This window comes from Bufo bufo, chromosome 10, assembly GCF_905171765.1.
Source record: "Bufo bufo chromosome 10, aBufBuf1.1, whole genome shotgun sequence".
NCBI classification, from domain to species: Eukaryota; Metazoa; Chordata; class Amphibia; order Anura; family Bufonidae; genus Bufo; species Bufo bufo.
Genome location: NC_053398.1, coordinates 70639564 through 70661780, shown reverse-complemented (window position 1 = coordinate 70661780; position 22217 = coordinate 70639564). Strand labels below are relative to the sequence as shown.

The 22217-nt window shown below is 42.6% G+C and overlaps 1 protein-coding gene across 4 annotated transcripts in view; it reads left to right on the top strand.

The window, feature by feature from the left end:
* The window catches only part of CHKA (choline kinase alpha), a 292703-nt gene that overhangs the window by 158920 nt on the left and 111566 nt on the right, over positions 1 to 22217 (top strand). For all 4 annotated transcript variants that reach the window (XM_040410247.1, XM_040410243.1, XM_040410245.1 and 1 more), the window contains one exon: positions 8323 to 8427. In XM_040410247.1, the coding sequence (XP_040266181.1) occupies positions 8323 to 8427 (105 nt within the window). The remainder of the gene's footprint in view (positions 1 to 8322; positions 8428 to 22217) is intronic.

Below are 22217 nucleotides of genomic sequence, written 5' to 3'. Positions count from 1 at the left end.
GCAGCGCAGGGAAAAGGAACGCCCACTAGTGAAGCTGATGTCTCCTCCCATCGCTCCGATAGTAATCCTATCATTGGGGGCGCAGTGCGCCCGCCCCTCCTCCGCCCCTCTCTTCTCATTGCCGTCCCTCCTCCACCCCCTCTCTTCTCATTGCTGCCCCTCCTCCGCCCCTCTCTTCTCATTGCCGCCCCTCCTCCGCCCCTCTCTTCTCATTGGTGGCAGCGGCAGCAGCACAGGGGGAGGGAGGACAGCTTCCTTCTCCCCGTGCTGCTGAGAGAGAACATGAGCGCGCCGATAGCAGCGCGCTCATGTTCAGAGATACTAGACTGCGCAGAAGCGCAGCCCAGTATCGAAAAAACGGAAATCCCGGTATCGTATCGATACCGGGACAAAAGTATCGATTGGGTATCGAAATTTCGATACCCGCAACAACCCTAATTGGAAGTAGGGGCCTCTTGTTTGGAAGTTCCTCCTCTCAGCCTAAAAAACGTCACAACAATGACGCCAGGTGTGCTGTGGGGGGGAAGGCTAAAGCTCTTCCTTTCCGCTTGGGAAAAGATTGCAGCGAGTTGGGTCCGAAAAATCGTAGAAGAAGGCTTACTGCTAGAGTTTCGTGTAAAACCTCCTCAGAGATTTGTAGCAACAAAAGCTAAGGGGTTGTCTGCTATGATGATAGAGGTCTTAGAGCTATTAAGAAAGCAGGTACTAACCCCAGTCCCAATAGCCAGAAGAGAATTTCTCGGGTCCAGATGAAACTCCAAAGTCATCGCAGAGTCTAACTATTCGAAAAGCAATGTCGGTATTGGGATCCCTGAACTCGTGTATACAAACAGTAGAATGGGCTCAGTTCCATGCTCGGACTTTACAGGAGATCATAAGATAGCCTTAAAGAGTGGGAACTCGTTGGAGACTAAGATAATCTCAAAAAAGACTATGACATCTGACCTGGTGGGAAGACAGATCGAATCTAAAATTAAGGAATCCCTTGGAATCATCCCGATCCAGTAGTATTAACTACGGATACCAGTCCCTTTGGTTGGGGGGCTCATTTTTTGAACCAAATCATTCAGGGAAAATGGTCACCAATACAAGAAACTTTCTCCTCAAGCAGAAAGGAATTGCTAGCAGTATGACTAGCCTTGGAGGCAGCGATACCTTTCATTCATTCAACACATATAAGGATTATGTCGGACAACCAGTCTGCAGTTGCCTACATAAATCAGTCTGCAGTTGCCTACATAAATCAGTCTGCAGTTGCCTACATAAATCATCAGGCAGAAAAAAAATCTGTCCCCCCTCATGAGAGAAGCAACACTTTTTGTTTCAGAGCATGGAAGGAAAGGTCAGTCACATCTCTGCTCTCCCCATAAGGGGCAAGGAGTACTTCCAGGCAGACTTCCTGAGTCGCCATCAATTGAGACAGGGAGAGTGGTCACTAAACCTGTTAGTCTTTTCAGAGCTAGTCAGTCAGTCAGGCTTTGGGGACTTCCCGCCATCAATCTTTTTGCCACCAGATCGAACAGAAAGGTGGAGAGATTCTGCTCTCTAAATCCGTGGGAATTCCCAGATGGAGTGGATGTTCTCCTTCAAACTTGGAGTTTCCCCTTGGGGAATGCCTTTCCTCCTTTCCAACTTATTCCTCTGGTTCTCAAAAAGAATTTGAATCTAGTACTTAATGCTCTGACTAAACCCTCTTTTGGACCTTTGTCTTCCTGAGTTTTGCGGTCCGCAGATCTGCAAATCACGAATGGTGTCTGTGTGCGTTCCGCAATTTGCATTTTCCGCATTGATATAACTGCCTATTCTTGTCCGCAAAACGCGGTCAAGGAAAGGACAGGTTATATATATTTTTTTGCGGACCAATGAACGCTCCGTGCTGTCCGAATCTTTTGCGGCCCCATTGAAAACCTGCGGCTTGGATGCGGACCAAAACAACGTTCTTGTGCATGAGGCCTAATAATCATTTATTTACTTTTTTTGTCCCACTCTGGGACTTCAAATTTTGGGTGTCTGATCCCCTTTACAATGTATTACAATACTTCTGGATTGTAATGCATTGGCTGTAAGTGTATTACACACTGTAATATACTTGCAGCTTCCTGCCTGTGAGATCCAGGGGGCTGGATCTCACAGGCTCACACGGAAGCCAGCCACGATGCCTAAGGAAGTAATCTGGCTGCCTTCCCTGCCATCGGGTACCCCATCACAGCAGTGCAGGGACCCGATGGCCACCCTGCAACCGGCAGGATACCGCACGTGCCGCAGTCAGCGCTGACCGTGGCAGTGCAAGGGTTAATGCGCAGGCATTGGTGTTTTCACCAATGCCGGCACATACAGCAGGGGTATCTGTACATGGTTAACATACAAATCCAAAAAAACAAACCAAACATTTTTGGCTTTCTCCTCTGCCTCTTACACCTACACCACCACGTCTACAGCCTCCTGAACTACCTACTCCACTTGTACCTCTGCCTCCTACTTCAATATAATTATTTGTTTTTTTTAATGTATTTAGTTATTTTAGGTAATTTCCGATCTACGTTTGTTTGCGGGGCATTTTGGATCCTTTTGTAGTCCTCTAGCCCTTTTTATAACTCTTTTACAGCCATGTTTCAGCCCCAAAATTCAGATCTCCATTGACTTCAATGGGGTTCGCGGTCAAATTTGGGACTCGAACCAAACTTTGAACGGGTTCGCTCATCCCTATTCATCAATATCTGGAGCCCCTTTAATATGTGTGAAGAAGGTGTTTGTACTTGACTCAAAACTTGAAACATATGTACCAAGGTCCTAGTAATGTGATAAAAATAAATCCTATGTAAGTGGAATGGAAATGGTGATTTTTATTTAAAACTTAACTTTTAATAATTTTTTATATATAGAATATGGTCCCTAGATGTTCTATTTAGAATCCAAGAAAGTGCATGATAACACTAGGGATACAAACAAAAATTGTGCACGACGGTACCTTAGATACAATATAGTATGTGCGCGGCAGCACCTTGTAAAAAACAGTGGTCCTACCGTACAGGCCCGGATCCTCCGGTCACCGTAGATGTTCAGTGGATTCAATTAGCTGAAAAGAAGAGCAATTAAGGCTATGCGGGGGGTATTAGTGGGTTGGGGGTACCTAGACAGCCCTAAGATATAGGTGCTAACTCGGCCCTAGCATCCTAACACGGAGCACCCGTTCTAATAAGAACGACCCCGTCCGGAACCTTGCCCTTTTATTTTTACTTGGCCCTATTATGCCCTAGTGTAGCTAATCCCTACACGCATGTTTCGTATAGAAAACTCATCAGGGGAATTTTAGGCACACACAATGGGGCAATACATTAAGAACTATGGTGTTGATCTTTTTTTATTTATCAACATATATAGTTATACATGTAGTTATACACAGTTATATTAAACAGTGGGTGACACAAATGGTACCTTCAAGATGCATCAAGAAAACAATAGGGGATGTACACCATCACATATGACTCATATAGGCCCATACAAGGCAAGTTAAAGGCCATGTGCCAAACATAATAGCACGTGTCATCTTAGAGACCCACCACATCAATAATAATGCTGACTCTCCCTTTAACTGCACCTATCATGTGTCACCCTAGACAATGCACAGATCAAAAATTGCATTGTATATACTCTTATGAGACTAGAAATAGCCCAAAGAAAATATAAGCTAACAATTATGTCAATCACTGCTAATAACAGTGCACATGTGCCTGTGACTCCTGTAAGGCACATAGTAGTATACATCTACTGAATATTTTTCTATATGTACCCGTGTTTGGAACATACTGACTAGAACACCTTTTTATTTTAAATCGCACTGCAAAAAATGCCACTTTAAAACACACCGCACTTGCTATAGACGGTGTTTCAACAAAGGTTGCCCCACAGCGTCCCGGTTACTAGGCAACTCTCTATACACTGGCCGCTGACAATTATCGGTTCCTGGCTGATGACCTAATCACCGGCCAGTTAGAATGACGTGTCTCTATCTGACTCCATCAGTCAGCTTGCTGCCTATCCCCAGCATAATCTGCGCATGCGCGATCGCGTCGTACGTGCCGCTGACGTCATGGCGCTGCGTCTCAAGCCTCACTCTGAGGCCAATGGATGTTCAAATAGGAGCCAGCGTTCTCCGGCAGGCAGGCTACATCACGGCCTCTGGACACATCGCTGCGCTCCATGAGAAGGATCGGACCACCATCTAGGTCAACCTCTCAACACTGCCTGAATACCGCTAGGCAAGTTTTACGCCCTGGTACTTTAGTGGAGCCTGGACTAAAGGCCACCACTGAAAGGTACCATTTGTGTCACCCACTGTTTAATATAACTGTGTATAACTACATTTATAACTATATATGTTGATAAATAACATAAAGATCAACACCATAGTTCTTAATGTATTGCCCCATTGTGTGTGCCTAAAATTCCCCTGATGAGTTTTCTATACGAAACATGCGTGTAGAGATTAGCTACACTAGGGCACAATAGGGCCAAGTAGAAATAAAAGGGCAAGGTTCCGGACAGGGTCGTTCTTATTAGAACGGGTGCTCCGTGTTAGGATGCTAGGGCCGAGTTAGCACCTATATCTTAGGGCTGTCTAGGTACCCCCAACCCACTAATACCCCCCGCCCAGCCTTAATTGCTCTTCTTTTCAGCTAATTGAATCCACTGAACATCTACGGTGACCAGAGGATCCGGGCCTGTACGGTAGACCACTGGTATTTACAAGGTGCCGCTGCGCACATACTATATTGTATCTAAGGTGCCGTCGTGCAGTTTTTGTTTGTATCCCTGGTGTTATCATGCACTTTCTTTGATTCTAAATAGAACATCTAGGGACCATATTCTATTTATAAAAAATAATTAAAAGATAAAAATAAATGCTAAAAGCAAGCCTTAAAATATTTTGTCATTAGACTTGTAGAGTGTACATGCATAATTTCCACATAAAATGGATGTTTTAGTTATGTAGCATCTATTGCCATGACTAGACTTGTATATACTTTGTTATAATTTGGATGATTATGGCTTGCAGTTTATGAAAACCCCCAAATTCACAATCTCGGGAAATTAGAATATTACATGAAATCAATAAAAAAAGGATGTTAAATAGAAAAATGTAGGACCTCTGAAAAGTATAATCATGCATATGTACTTGGTTTTGGCCCTGTTTGCATCAATTACTGCCTCAATGTGGCGTGGCATGGATGCTATCAGCGGATGGCACTGCTGAGGTGTTATGGTAGATCAGAATGCTTCAATAGTAGCCTGTCACTGCTGAGGATGGGGGAAATCCTCAGCCGTGCGATGCCAGATGCTGTTGGCCTACTCGGCCAGGAGAACAGGATAGGGAGCAGGTCACCTCCTAACAGCGTCCCTACCCTGACCCTAACTCCTAACTGCATGGGCCGACCTTAAAGGTAGGAGGACCCATGCGCAGGAACCTCGGATCCCTAACTCACCCTCCGTCCGGTCCCTGCGCTAGGAGTCAGGGTAAGACGACCTACTCCTCCTAGGCACGGAGGAGCAGGAGTCTCACTGGTCAAGCTGTTGGGAAAAAGGGGAACCAAAGCAGACTAACGGAAATGGCAGGTGAACTAAGTAGTTCAACCAACCTGCCACAGCCTTGCTGACTGGATCCCTGAGAACACACAGAATCCAGAACCATTAGCTGCACAAACCAAACGAAGGAAGGACCCAACAGAACATCAGATGGACATCTCACACAACATGACATAAAACATAAAGTGACATTTTCTTTATGACCACAGGGGTGGCTCTCACAGGCAGATAATAACACAAGAGGCTGCTCCAGCAAGCATGGCTGAAACAACCCACTGAGCCATGCTAACAGCGAGGCTATATAGGCCAGGAAGCCACACCCACAGTCAGACACACCCAGTGCACACACACACTAGGAAGGAGGTTAACCCTTCCAACACCAGGGAAGGGAAACATAAATTAAAAGGGAAAGTGTCCAACTCAGAAACACACTGTGGCTGTTGCCGCAGGCAACGACATGGGTGGCAACCATGTCCTGGGAGTCAGCCCGAAGGCCGGGACACTGCCACCACATGTACACCATGCAACCAAACGTTGCCACGGGCAACCACAGTGAGGAGAAGATGTAAGTGTACACCACACAAAACAGAGTGCACACCGACATACAAAAGTGCATACATACACACAACTCCTAGGAAACCGCACACATAGCTGTTGTCCGCGGCAACCGCACCTGAGGCCAACTACATTATGCCTCAAGCTGCGGTTGAAACTACAACACAAAACCGCGGGCAACAGTATGCGGCTCCCAAGGAGTCACGGCCAAAACCGTGGCCGTGACATAGCCTTCAGCTCTTCTGCATTGTTCCGTCTCATATCTCTCATCTTTCTCTTGGCAATACCCCATAATTCTCTATGGGGTTCAGGTCAGGTGAGTTTGCTGGACAATCAAGCACAGTAATCCCATGGTCATTGAACTAGGTTTTGGTACTTTTGGCAGTGTGGGCAGGTGCCAAGTCTTGCTGGAAAATGAAGTCACCGTCTCTATAAAGCTCGACTGTGGAAAGAAGCATGAAGTGCTCCAAAATCTCCTGGTAGACGGCTGCGTTGACTCTGGACTTAATGAAGCACAGTGGACCAACACCAGCAGATGACATGGCTCCCCAAATCAACAGACTGTGGAAACATCACACTGGGCTTCAAGTATCTTGCATTGTGCACCTCTCCATTCTTCCTCCAGACTCTGGGTCCTTGGTTTCCAAATGAGATGCAAAAGTTGCTCTCATCAGAAAAGAGGACTTTGGACCACTGAGCAACAGACCACTTATTTTTTTTATTTAGCCCAGGTAAGACGCTTCTGACGTTCTTTGTTGTTCAGGAGAGGCTTGACAAGATGAATATGACATTTGAAGCCCATGTCCAAGATCTGTCTGTGTGGTGGCTCTTGATTCACAAACTCCAGCCTCAGTCCACTCCTTGTGAAAGTCCCCAACACTTTTGAATGGCCTTTTCCTGACAATCCTCTCCAGGTTGCGGTCATCCCTGCTGCTTGTGCACCTTTTTCTTCCACACTTGTCCCTTCCACATAACTTTCTATTAATGGGCTTTGATACAGCACTTTGGGAACATCCAACTTCTTTTGAAATTGCTTATGGAGGATATCAATGATGGTTTTCTGCACAACTGTCAGGGCAGCAGTCTTTCCCATGATAGTGATTCCTACTGAACCAGACTGAGACAATTTAAAGGCTCCGGAACCTTTTGCAGGTGTTATGGATTAATTAGCTGACTAGAGTGTAACACTTTCAGCCTAGAATATTGAACCTTTTCAAAATATTCAAATTTTCTGACATTGTGAATTTGGGGTTTTCATAAGCTGTAAGCAATAATCATCCAAATTATAACAAATAAAGGCTTGAAATATCTTGCTTTGCATGTAATGAGTCTATCTCATATATTTCACCTTTTAAGTTGCATTACTGAAATAAATGAACTTTTGCACGATATTCAAATTTTTCGAGTTTCACCTGTACATTCAGTAATTAAGTCTGCAAAAAAAGGTTTGAGGTATTGCACACAGTCCAGTGTTAAATGAATTACAATAAATAGGTCTGTGTAAATGTTCAGGGTTCCGCTTGTGAGTTCCGTTTGAAGGCTCTCACAAGCGGCCCCGAATGGATCCGTACAGCCCCAATGCATTCTGAGTGGATGCTGATCTGCTCAGAATGCATCAGTATGGCACCGTTTGGCCTCCGTTCCGCTCAGCAGGCGGACATCCGAACGCTGCTTGCAGCATTCGGGTGGCCGCCTGGCCGTGCGGAGCCAAACGGATCCGTCCAGACTTACAATGTAAGTCAATGGGGACAGATCCTTTTGAAGTTGACACAATATGATGCAATTTCAAACGGATCCGTCCCCCATTGACTTTCAATGTAAAGTCTGGACGGATCCGTCTGACTAACTTTTAGACTTAGATTTTTTTCTGAAATATAATGCAGACGGATCCGTTCTGAACGGATACCATCGTTTGCATTATAGGAGCGGATCCGTCTGTGCAGATACTAGACGGATCCGCTCCGAACGCAAGTGTGAAAGTAGCCTTAGTTAGATAGTTTGGAGTTTGTAGAGGCAATAGAGGTTTGTGAATAAGATAACCGATTTATCACTGTCTTGTCATCATTTAAAAATATACATCCAAAAACTTAAGTTTTATTACAGTTTTATTTGTTTCTATGGAGTGAGTTACACAGTAGTGCTGCAATATTGTGACTATATTTAATGATCTTTACTTATTTTTAGGTATTTGAAGCGGGTACTGAAAATAAAATTTACCAAAGAATCCCATACCATAAAGCTGAACAACTTTTTTACGTACAATCTTCCTAAAGAAATGGCTAATCTTAGGTAACTTATTAATAAGTAAATTTAGTCTGCTTGTAACATATGGTCATATAAAATGTCTGGGTTATCATTTAATGAATTGCGTGAACTATATCAGATTTGTAGGATCATTTGATATACAGTCGTGGCCAAAAGATTTGAGAATGACACAAATATTAGTTTTCACAAAGTTTGCTGCTAAACTGCTTTTAGAGCTTTGTTTCAGTTGTTTCTGTGATGTAGTGAAATATAATTACACGCACTTCATACGTTTCAAAGGCTTTTATCGACAATTACATGACATTTATGCAAAGAGTCAGTATTTGCAGTGTTGGCCCTTCTTTTTCAGGACCTCTGCAATTCGACTGGGCATGCTCTCAATCAACTTCTGGGCCAATTCCTGACTGATAGCAACCCATTCTTTCATAATCACTTCTTGGAGTGTCAGAGTGGGTTTTTGTTTGTCCAACCGCCTCTTGAGGATTGACCACAAGTTCTCAGTGGGATTAAGATCTTGGGAGTTTCCAGGCCATGGACCCAAAATGTCAACGTTTTGGTCCCCGAGCCACTTAGTTATCACTTTTGCCTTATGGCACGGTGCTCCATCGTGCTGGAAAATGCATTGTTCTTCACCAAACTGTTGTTGGATTGTTGGAAGAAGTTGCTGTTGGAGGGTGTTTTGGTACCATTCTTTATTCATGGCTGTGTTTTTGGGCAAAATTGTGAGTGAGCCCCCACTCCCTTGGATGAGAAGCAACCCCACACATGAATGGTCTCAGGATGCTTTACTGTTGGCATGACACAGGACTGATGGTAGCGCTCACCTTTTCTTCTCTGGACAAGCCTTTTTCCAGATGCCCCAAACAATCGGAAAGAGGCTTCATCGGAGAATATGACTTTGCCCCAGACCTCAGCAGTCCATTCACCAAACTTTCTGCAGAAGATCAATCTGTCCCTGATTTTTTTTTTGGAGAGTAGTGGTTTCTTTGCTGCCCTTCTTGACACCAGGCCATCTTCCAAAAGTCTTTGCCTCACTGTGCGTGCAGATGCGCTCACACCTACCTGCTGCCATTCCTGAGCAAGCTCTGCACTGGTGGCACTCTGATCCCGCAGCTGAATCCTCTTAAGGAAACTATCCTGGCGCTTGCTGGACTTTCTTAGACGCCCTGAAGCCTTCTTAGCAAGAATTGAACCTCTTTCCTTGAAGTTCTTGATGATCCTATAAATTGTTGATTGAGGTGCAATCTTAGTAGCCACAATATCCTTGCCTGTGAAGCCATTTGTATGCAACACAATGATGGCTGCACGCGTTTCTTTGCAGGTCACCATGGTTAACAATGGAAGAACAATGATTTCAAGCATCACCCTCCTTTTAACATGTCAAGTCTGCCATTTTAACCCAATCAGCCTGACATAATGATCTCCAGCCTTGTGCTCGTCAACATTCTCACCTGAGTTAACAAGACGATTACTGAAATGATCTCAGCAGGTCCTTTAATGACAGCAATGAAATGCAGTGGAAAGTTTTTTTTGTGATTAAGTTGATTTTCATGGCAAAGAAGGACTATGCAATTCATCTGATCACTGTTCATAACATTCTGGAGTATATGCAAATTGCTATTATAAAAACTTAAGCAGCAACTTTTCCAATTTCCAATATTTATGTAATTCTCAAAACTTTTGACCACGACTGTACCTAATGAAAAGTTTTCTAATTAATATTCTTGGGCTCAATTGTTGTGGTGAAATCTTCTTTATTGATCAGTATGTCTAGGGATGTTTTTACAGTAACTTACATTTCTAAGCCATCCTGAGGGTAAAAGGATTCTCTAATAAGAATACTAGATTGGATAACAACTGGTCAGAACGTGTCCGGTCCGTGTGATCTCCTCTCAATGTGCAAATGACTGGAGAACAAGATTGTCATAACATGCAAGTTGTGGGAAAATGCGGCCCCTTTATTCTCCTGGTGCATATTGGAAGGGAACACAGAGATCAAAACTAGCCTTTGAAGAAGGAAATATTTGCTGATGGGAGGGGGAAGTGAGTTCCAAGATCCAAACATTTGGTATAAAACATCGGTAGAATTTGGCACAGGGGACAGGTCTTTGGAGTCTTCCTTGGAAGGAGGTAGCCTGTGAGCATTGTTGCCAAACGGAACCTGATTCTGGTAGCTATGATCAATGATTCTGCATTACTGAATGGTTTATTAGGTTGTGTAATATTGTTTTGTTGACTGGCTTTGTTTTTGTGATTTATTTCCAGAACCCTTTAGGAATCTGGAATAGTGTTTGGTTAACGATTTAATGGCGTTTCTGTCCCACATATATATAGGCAGTGTTATGGTTTGTTAAATCTGTTTTATTGCTTAAAGTGACTTTCTTTTATGTCGTGATAATTTGGTTTATTTGTGTCTTATATATATATATATATATATATATATATATATATATATATATATAATCCAGAAAAGTAGGCGGCACTCCGAGAAAGGTGACAAGTGAACTTTATTCACCCAGGTGGTGCAACGTTTCGGTTCTTCACTAGAACCTTTTTCAAGCAAAGTAACAACTCAAATCACAGCAATATATACAGGTGAATTAATTAGCATGTTCAACATGTGACTACACTCCACCCAGTGGGTGTGTTACAAAACATGATCAGCCAATACCAACAGTGTATATATCCAAAAAGAAAAAAAAGAAAACTAAATGTACATACATTGAAGCATACATGAAAAAAATTGCATATAGAAATATACATATTTGTAAACAGTGTATCCATAATCACAAACTATACCGATCAATTACAGAGTCGATCTGCCCAATGGTGCACTGTGATGTGATAAAGTGAAAGGAGACATAGCAGAGAGGATGGGGAAACGATCGAAAAAAACATACAAGAGGGACAAGAAGAAACCTGCCATGCCGTTGTTCCGCGTTGTTTATATTCCACTGCGCAAACGCAATATCGCACCATTGACGGATATCCAGGCCGAGGACCTCTGATGTCATCAAAAACCGGCCGCAGCGTCATCTTACAGAGTCTCGCCCCCCGCGCATGCTCAGTGGACACGGTCTGTTCCCGGCACCATCTTACTTGATGGAAACAGATAGCTGCGTCTATTAACTCAGTGTAATACATCCTAGCCACTTAATCAAAGGGTATGGGCAGCCCAGAAAGAAGGGGACAGTCTAGAAACCAGAATGTCACCCATCATATCCACATGAAGTCATGCTGCGGTCACGAATCTCGCGGTCCCTGCAAGAACGACATTGTGGTTACTGAGTGCCCTCATACCCAAGAGGGATCTCCTCTATTGGGCATACGGATGTCACAAAGTATGGACAGCAGCTAAATATCTTATAACTCAAGTTGCCCCTGGTGCTTATCAGGATACGTAAACGGCAAGTATAAAACATTTTTGCAGGTGACTAAAAAGTAATGAAAATAACCATGAAGGACAAAAAAACGTCCCACATAACCCTCTTCTCTATAGTATGTTTCGATCACCCCGACCGTCTATGCCAATCCTCAAATGGTGAAATGTGAGTGATCTATATGAAAAAGAGAAGAAAAAATAGTTAATTGTTAGGCGAGAAAAAAATATATATTTTAATTGAGTTGATTAACTCCCTTAGTGTATACACGAGACGCCTACTGACATCTGACCTGATTTCAGGGGCAAGCCAACCTATAAAACATCCCCAAAATTATAGTCTACATTTAAGCCATGAGGCTTCAAACTACCCAGCCTGTGAATCCAGCTCAGCTCTCTGTGTCTCAATGCCTTAGATCTATCCCCACCTCGCCTAGGTTGGGGAATCTGGTCCACTATCCAGCATTTCAGGTCGCCCTCCTTATGTTTGGCTTCCGTGAAATGCTTGGATACCGGTAGGTCTTTCCTTTTTTTTCTAATGCTCAAACGGTGGTTATTAAGGCGAGTTTTCAATTCCGTTGTCGTCTCCCCTACATATAATAAATCACATGGACAAGATAGTACGTAGACAACGTAGCTGGAGTCACAGGTTAGGTGAAAAAGAATTTTAAAAGATTCTCCCGTCACAGGGTGTATAAAGACCTTCCCCTTACGAATGTATCTACAGTTGACGCAGTTGAGGCAGGGATAACACCCCAGACCCGACTGCGCCAACGTAGTCTGTTTTAAGGATCCCTTTGAGCCTATATCTGCCTTCACCAACTGATCCTTCAGATTCCTGGATCTACGGTAGGAGAGAAGAGGTGGGCGTTGGAATTCTGAAATGTCACTAAAACTAGTGCCTAATAGGCCCCAATGTTTGTTCAAGATTTTATTGACCGAAGGACTATGTTCACCATATACAGAAATAAAAGGAATTCTGGCCACCTTGTGTGTAGTTTTACGTGGTCTTAAGAGCTCAACCCTATCCAAACTCTGTACTCTGTTGATGTGTTCTTTCAACAGCCGCTTAGGATAGCCCCTATCCTGGAATTTATGGGCCATGGAGCTCAAGGTCTCTTCTAGTTTAGTCTCATTAGATACTATACGTTTGGCTCTAAGAAACTGGGAGAAGGGCAATGATTGTATCATTTTCCTAGGATGAGAACTGTTGAAACAGAGCAGCGTATTCACATCAGTGGGTTTGGTGTACAGTTCGGTCTGCAGCACCCCTTCCTTGAACACCACTTTAGTGTCCAAGAACTGGATCTCAGTTGCGGAGTGAATGAGAGTAAACTGTAGATCCGAATCATGGCTATTGAGAAAGCCATGAAAATCGATCAACTCTGTCTCAGAACCTGTCCATATGAGGAAGATGTCGTCGATGTATCTCCACCACCTCAGCACATGTCTGAAGTGGTGGGACAAATAGACGACACCTTCCTCATAACACCGCATAAAAATATTTGCGTAGGTGGGGGCCACATGGGACCCCATTGCCACACCCCGCTGTTGTAAATAAAATGTATCTCCAAATAAAAAGTAGTTATATTGCAGTACAATCCTGAGCAAATCTACAATGAACTCACTGGCCTGTGGGGTGTATGTAGATGTTCTCAGCATTTTTTCAACTGCCTGAATGCCCCTCTCGTGCACTATCGAAGTGTATAGTGACGTTACATCAAACGATGCCAATAGTATTGTGGGTATCTGTGTCAGGTCAATGTCATGAAGTTTAACAAGGAAATCTGATGTATCTTGTATGTAGGAAGAGCCACCAGTTGAGAAGTCACGTAAAACTTTATCCAAAAAAATTGCAATACCACCTAAAATGGAGTCACTACCCGAGACAATCGGTCTTCCCGGGGGGTCGATGAGGGTCTTGTGAATCTTGGGCAGCACATAGATTACCGGGGTGACCGGATGTGCCACCTCAAGATAGTCACAAAGACCCTCATCGATGATGCCTGCCGTCATGGCTTCCCTCAGGCATCTATTTATAATACCAGTAATCATAAATTTACGGAACAACAAGGTTCGACCCACGACATCCAAGACCAACATAGTAAAGAGAAAGTAACTGTAGTCAACCTATCCTCCAAAGAACTAACCCCCATTCAAGTGAGTGTTCTTTCAAAGGGGTTTTCATTCTGTCCTAGTTCACGCACTAATTGGTTTGAGTTGGAATGTAATTTATTTTCCTTTTTCCGTCGCATTAAATTAGCAGTGTGGTCGCACAATAAGGATGGGGTAGTTAGACCCAAATTGAGTGAGTTCACCATGGGGTCTTTGAAACTATTCCACAAGAGCAATTTTGTACCAATCATCAATGAACCGGCCGTGGAAGCATACATTGCTGCGGTCCGACGGGGGATCTCTGAACTCAGGTCATCCTTACAGGGTGATGTTGACTTCAGACATCCCAATCTGACCACTGCCGAGGCCGAGGCTCTCAGGTCCATCAGAACTGATCCCACCCTTACCCTAAAGCCTGCGGACAAGGGGGGTGCAGTCGTACTGATGGACACTGAGAAGTATGTAGGTGAGATTATGCGCCAGTTGGGGGATTCACATGTCTACCGAGTCTTAGACTCGGATCCCAAATTTATGATTACTGGTATTATAAATAGATGCCTGAGGGAAGCCATGACGGCAGGCATCATCGATGAGGGTCTTTGTGACTATCTTGAGGTGGCACATCCGGTCACCCCGGTGATCTATGTGCTGCCCAAGATTCACAAGACCCTCATCGACCCCCCGGGAAGACCGATTGTCTCGGGTAGTGACTCCATTTTTAGTGGCATTGCAATTTTTTTGGATAAAGTTTTACGTGACTTCTCAACTGGTGGCTCTTCCTACATACAAGATACATCAGATTTCCTTGTTAAACTTCATGACATTGACCTGACACAGATACCCACAATACTATTGGCATCGTTTGATGTAACGTCACTATACACTTCGATAGTGCACGAGAGGGGCATTCAGGCAGTTGAAAAAATGCTGAGAACATCTACATACACCCCACAGGCCAGTGAGTTCATTGTAGATTTGCTCAGGATTGTACTGCAATATAACTACTTTTTATTTGGAGATACATTTTATTTACAACAGCGGGGTGTGGCAATGGGGTCCCATGTGGCCCCCACCTACGCAAATATTTTTATGCGGTGTTATGAGGAAGGTGTCGTCTATTTGTCCCACCACTTCAGACATGTGCTGAGGTGGTGGAGATACATCGACGACATCTTCCTCATATGGACAGGTTCTGAGACAGAGTTGATCGATTTTCATGGCTTTCTCAATAGCCATGATTCGGATCTACAGTTTACTCTCATTCACTCCGCAACTGAGATCCAGTTCTTGGACACTAAAGTGGTGTTCAAGGAAGGGGTGCTGCAGACCGAACTGTACACCAAACCCACTGATGTGAATACGCTGCTCTGTTTCAACAGTTCTCATCCTAGGAAAATGATACAATCATTGCCCTTCTCCCAGTTTCTTAGAGCCAAACGTATAGTATCTAATGAGACTAAACTAGAAGAGACCTTGAGCTCCATGGCCCATAAATTCCAGGATAGGGGCTATCCTAAGCGGCTGTTGAAAGAACACATCAACAGAGTACAGAGTTTGGATAGGGTTGAGCTCTTAAGACCACGTAAAACTACACACAAGGTGGCCAGAATTCCTTTTATTTCTGTATATGGTGAACATAGTCCTTCGGTCAATAAAATCTTGAACAAACATTGGGGCCTATTAGGCACTAGTTTTAGTGACATTTCAGAATTCCAACGCCCACCTCTTCTCTCCTACCGTAGATCCAGGAATCTGAAGGATCAGTTGGTGAAGGCAGATATAGGCTCAAAGGGATCCTTAAAACAGACTACGTTGGCGCAGTCGGGTCTGGGGTGTTATCCCTGCCTCAACTGCGTCAACTGTAGATACATTCGTAAGGGGAAGGTCTTTATACACCCTGTGACGGGAGAATCTTTTAAAATTCTTTTTCACCTAACCTGTGACTCCAGCTACGTTGTCTACGTACTATCTTGTCCATGTGATTTATTATATGTAGGGGAGACGACAACGGAATTGAAAACTCGCCTTAATAACCACCGTTTGAGCATTAGAAAAAAAAGGAAAGACCTACCGGTATCCAAGCATTTCACGGAAGCCAAACATAAGGAGGGCGACCTGAAATGCTGGATAGTGGACCAGATTCCCCAACCTAGGCGAGGTGGGGATAGATCTAAGGCATTGAGACACAGAGAGCTGAGCTGGATTCACAGGCTGGGTAGTTTGAAGCCTCATGGCTTAAATGTAGACTATAATTTTGGGGATGTTTTATAGGTTGGCTTGCCCCTGAAATCAGGTCAGATGTCAGTAGGCGTCTCGTGTATACACTAAGGGAGTTAATCAACTCAATTAAAATATATATTTTTTTCTCGCCTAACAATTAACTATTTTTTCTTCTCTTTTTCATATAGATCACTCACATTTCACCATTTGAGGATTGGCATAGACGGTCGGGGTGATCGAAACATACTATAGAGAAGAGGGTTATGTGGGACGTTTTTTTGTCCTTCATGGTTATTTTCATTACTTTTTAGTCACCTGCAAAAATGTTTTATACTTGCCGTTTACGTATCCTGATAAGCACCAGGGGCAACTTGAGTTATAAGATATTTAGCTGCTGTCCATACTTTGTGACATCCGTATGCCCAATAGAGGAGATCCCTCTTGGGTATGAGGGCACTCAGTAACCACAATGTCGTTCTTGCAGGGACCGCGAGATTCGTGACCGCAGCATGACTTCATGTGGATATGATGGGTGACATTCTGGTTTCTAGACTGTCCCCTTCTTTCTGGGCTGCCCATACCCTTTGATTAAGTGGCTAGGATGTATTACACTGAGTTAATAGACGCAGCTATCTGTTTCCATCAAGTAAGATGGTGCCGGGAACAGACCGTGTCCACTGAGCATGCGCGGGGGGCGAGACTCTGTAAGATGACGCTGCGGCCGGTTTTTGATGACATCAGAGGTCCTCGGCCTGGATATCCGTCAATGGTGCGATATTGCGTTTGCGCAGTGGAATATAAACAACGCGGAACAACGGCATGGCAGGTTTCTTCTTGTCCCTCTTGTATGTTTTTTTCGATCGTTTCCCCATCCTCTCTGCTATGTCTCCTTTCACTTTATCACATCACAGTGCACCATTGGGCAGATCGACTCTGTAATTGATTGGTATAGTTTGTGATTATGGATACACTGTTTACAAATATGTATATTTCTATATGCAATTTTTTTCATGTATGCTTCAATGTATGTACATTTAGTTTTCTTTTTTTTCTTTTTGGATATATACACTGTTGGTATTGGCTGATCATGTTTTGTAACACACCCACTGGGTGGAGTGTAGTCACATGTTGAACATGCTAATTAATTCACCTGTATATATTGCTGTGATTTGAGTTGTTACTTTGCTTGAAAAAGGTTCTAGTGAAGAACCGAAACGTTGCACCACCTGGGTGAATAAAGTTCACTTGTCACCTTTCTCGGAGTGCCGCCTACTTTTCTGGATTACATATTGGGGTAAGAAGCCTATTCCCCTGGAGACGTGCACCCTCTTTTTCTTTGATTGTGTTCCAGTGCCGCCATTTTTCCTGTGTGTATATATATATATATATATATATATATATATATATATATAATTATATAAATATATATATATATATATATATATATACTCACCTAAAGAATTATTAGGAACACCTGTTCTATTTCTCATTAATGCAATTATCTAGTCAACCAATCACATGGCAGTTGCTTCAATGCATTTAGGGGTCTGGTCCTGGTCAAGACAATCTCCTGAACTCCAAACTGAATGTCAGAATGGGAAAGAAAGGTGATTTAAGCAATTTTGAGCGTGGCATGGTTGTTGGTGCCAGACAGGCCGGTCTGAGTATTTCACAATCTGCTCAATTACTGGGATTTTCACGCACAACCATTTCTAGGGTTTACAAAGAATGGTGTGAAAAGGGAAAAACATCCAGTATGCGGCAGTCCTGTGGGCAAAAATGCCTTGTGGATGCTAGAGGTCAGAGGAGAATGGGCCGACTGATTCAAGCTGATAGAAGAGCAACGTTGACAAGAAATAACCACTCGTTACAACCGAGGTATGCAGCAAAGCATTTGTGAAGCCACAACACGCACAACCTTGAGGCAGATGGGCTACAACAGCAGAAGACCCCACCGGGTACCACTCATCTCCACTACAAATAGAAAAAAGAGGCTACAATTTGCACGAGCTCACCAAAATTGGACTGTTGACTGGAAAAATGTTGCCTGCTCTGATGAGTCTCGATTTCTGTTGAGACATTTAAATGGTAGAGTCCAAATTTGGCGTAAACAGAATGAGAACATGTATCCATCATGCCTTGTTACCACTGTGCAGGCTGGTGGTGGTGGTGTAATGGTGTGGGGGATGTTTTCTGGGCACACTTTAGGCCCCTTAGTGCCAATTGGGCATCGTTTAAATGCCACGGGCTACCTGAGCATTGTTTCTGACCATGTCCATCCCTTCATGACCACCATGTATCCATCCTCTGATGGTGCATTATCCTGCTGGAAGTAGCCATGTCACAAAGCTCGAATCATTTCAAAGTGGTTTCTTGAACATGACAATGAGTTCACTGTACTAAAATGGCCCCCACAGTTATCAGATCTCAACCCAATAGAGCATCTTTGGGATGTGGTGGAACGGGAGCTTCGTGCTTTGGATGTGCATCCCTCAAATCTCCAACTGCAAGATGCTATCCTATCAATATGGGCCAACATTTCTAAAGAATGCTATCGGCACCTTGTGGAATCAATGCCACGTAGAATTAAGGCAGTTCTGAAGGCAAAAGGGGGTCCAACACTGTATTAGTATGGTGTTCCTAATATTTTTTTAGGTGAGTGTGTGTGTGTATATATATATATATATATATATATGTATGTATATGTGTGTGTGTGTGTGTGTATATATATATATATATATATATATATATATATATATATATATATATATATTTTTTTTTTTTTTTTTCCAATATACACTTTTGTTGGTGTGCTTTCTTGGCTGACCATCCCATAGAACTTGCGTTGGAATATTTTTATTGCTCAATATTATCTTATTTAATAACCGTGATCAAAAAAGTGCATACCACATAAAAGGTACCGATTAAAACTACAGTTCGTTACGCAAAAAACTAGCCCTCTTACAGCTGTCTCTGTAGACCGAAATATATGTTATGGCTGTCTAAATATGGCAATGCAAAGAAAATTTATATTTATTTTCAAAGGTAATTTTTTTTTTAAAGTAGTATAGCAAAGTAAACAAACTTGATATCGCCACATTCATATTGAGCCGCTGAATAAGGACGTCAGGTCATTTTTAGAGAACATTGAACGCTATGATGTTGAAACCCCAAAAACCTTGGCGGAATATTTTTTATATTTTTTTTCAATCTTGCCCCACACAGATTTTTTTTTTCTTCTTGTTTTCCAGTACAAGATATGGTAAATTTAAATGGAGGCATTCAAAAATGCATCGTGTCCTGCAAAAAAAAAGCCCTCATATAGCTGTATGAACAGAAAAATAAAGTTATGGTCATTGGAACGTGGGGAGGAAAAAAAAAAAATGCAAAAATGGGCCTCGACCCCCAAAGGGTTAATATTATTATTATTGATGATAATCATATTTCTTACATAATGTTAAAGTGAAACCTGGTTTCCCAGTAGACTCCTCCATCTATTGCATATAACTATCCCTTGTGAGCCCCCAAAATTTTTAGAATTCTTCCTAGGACAAGGCAAAATAGAGTGGGGAACACAAGAAAAGTAACAAGAAAAAATGTATTACCTGTTTGTTTTTAGTTCTTTCTGCGTGGATATCTGCAAGAAGCAGCAGAAAGTAATTTTAACAGACCACCTGCAGTCAGAAAAATTCCCCCCAGCCCTCCATCTTCGGCTGAAGACTGGCTGTTATTTCTCACTGAGAACAAGCATGAGCTTACAGTCAAAACACGACATTTGGGAAGGGGTTGGGACTGAATGCCCACACACTTCAATGGACTTTTGGAGCACTGTGAAGGGGTGAAAACTGCAAAACATAGCAGCTTACAAAGCATCCGCCAGTATGTGTGCAGATTTTCTATACAGTACAGGGGTACTGAAAGTACAAAAAGTGTTATTCAGCTTTCCCAGGTGCCTGGATGTCAACTTTGCTACTAAAGGCAAGACTGATTTCTCACTGTCTAGGCTAATGTGACATTCCTCTGGGTTAGAAAGCTGGATTAGTCTTGTGGATATGTACACACTGTCCATATAATATTACCTTTACATTGTGCAAGTAACCCAGCTTTCCCAGGATCCTGAAAGGCAAATCTGCCTGGCTATGGCACTATTTAAGAGTGAAGAGAGGGATTTGCCTTGGTAGATTTTGTATTCTGCAGTCTGTTACCGCTCTACATGCTTGTAAGGGCTTGTTCACACGACCATATGGCTTTTTCGGTGTTTTGCGGTCCGTTTTTAACGGATAAGTTTTTCCGTTTTTGGTTTCAGTAGCGTTTCCGGTTCCATTCAGTTTTTACGTATGGCATATACAGTAATTACATAGAAAAAATTGGCTGGGCATAACATTTTCAATAGATGGTTCTGCAAAAACTGAACGGATACGGAATACATACGGAGTTTTTTTTTTTTTTGCGGACCCGTTGACTTGAATAGAGCCACGGAACGTGATTTGCGATCAATAATAGGACAAGACTCAAAATGTAGCGGAACGGAAATGCGGACCCATAGAAATGAATGGTTCCGTATACGGAACGCAAAAAAGGGCCCATATACGGAACGCAAAAAAAGTTTGTGTAAACGAGCCCTAACACTGAATTTCCAGGACCCAGAAAGCCAAAAGATCTGCTCAGAAAGCTAATCTACATATTACTGCTTTATTTACAGGCACAATGTATGATTAGAATGACCCCAGTAATGTGTTGTCTTCTAAGCATGGAAAAAAACATTTGTGTGGTGATGCTATAGGAAATTCAGTGTTAGGGCTCGTGGTGGCTGATTGATTGTTTTTTGCATGTAGAGATCCCAGGTTTGAATTTTGGGAGAGATGTCTAAAAAAATGTATTCAGATATATATATTTTTCTTCTTCTACATTTATCCTATAAGAAGCCTACGTCCTTACAGTATATTGAGATTATTTATTATTATGATTATATAGTATAGCCTTTTGTTATGGTTTTAAATAAGAGAAAAAAAATAACAGAGAAAACTTGCATCTCTTCTAGGACTTGAACCTAAGATCTTTACATATGTGAGACTACATTACCACTAAGAACGGGTTCACATCAGCGTTACGAATTCTATTATTGTTTTCCGTTATAACATGGTTATAACGGAATTCGTAAGATGGAATTCAAAACGGAAACCTTTAGATGCATTCCATTTTGATCTGTCATAATAGAAGTCTATGGGCAAGCATAACTGATCCATCTGGAAAAAAATGTCCTGTCTCCACGCCCCTTGGTGCTTCGAAATTCTCATTAGCATATCACTAAAAACGCAGATATCTCTTCAGCTGTTTATCGTACAGACAAAAAAAGGTATCGTTTTAATCAGTATGATGAGCCCTACCAGCCAGTATGTCTGGTTTTAACCCCTTCCTGACATGTGACGTACTATTACTTCACATGTTTGGTCTTAAAAGATAGCGCCTTCTCCCGAGCGCCATAGCAACCCAGTGTCTGTTTCCTACAGCAGACACCGGAGGCTAATATCCGCAACTGGCGGAAATGCCAATCATGGACATTTAACCCCTCAGATGCCGTGGTCAAACCTGACCACAGCATCTGAGCGCACTAGAAAAAAACCTGAAAGCATGTGCTTCCGGTTATGCTCGGGCTCCCCTGTGCGGCGATCGGAGGAGCCTGAGCTTGTGTGCAGCAGCCCCTGTCTTTGTGAATGACAGGAGGCTGCTGCATAGTATTTCCTATGGAGCCCTTGCCTGGAATAGGGCTCCATAGGAAAGTAGTAGTGCAAGCTCATTGGAGTCTATGATGATGGCAATCAAATGGTTGATTGTTATAGTTCCCTATGGGAACTAAAAAAATCATTGTAAATTTTTTAAAATCTTTTTACAGATAAAAAAAAAAGTTCAAATTTCCCCTTCCCCAAAATGAGAATAAAAACATGTAAAAAAAATAAAATAAAAAGAATACACATCATGGGTATCGCCACGTGCGTAAATGCCCATACTAGCAATATATAAAAGTATTAATCCCATACAGAAAAAGGGAAACAAAAGTGTCAAAATGGCCAATTTTTTTTACTTTTTTTTTTTTTTGTCA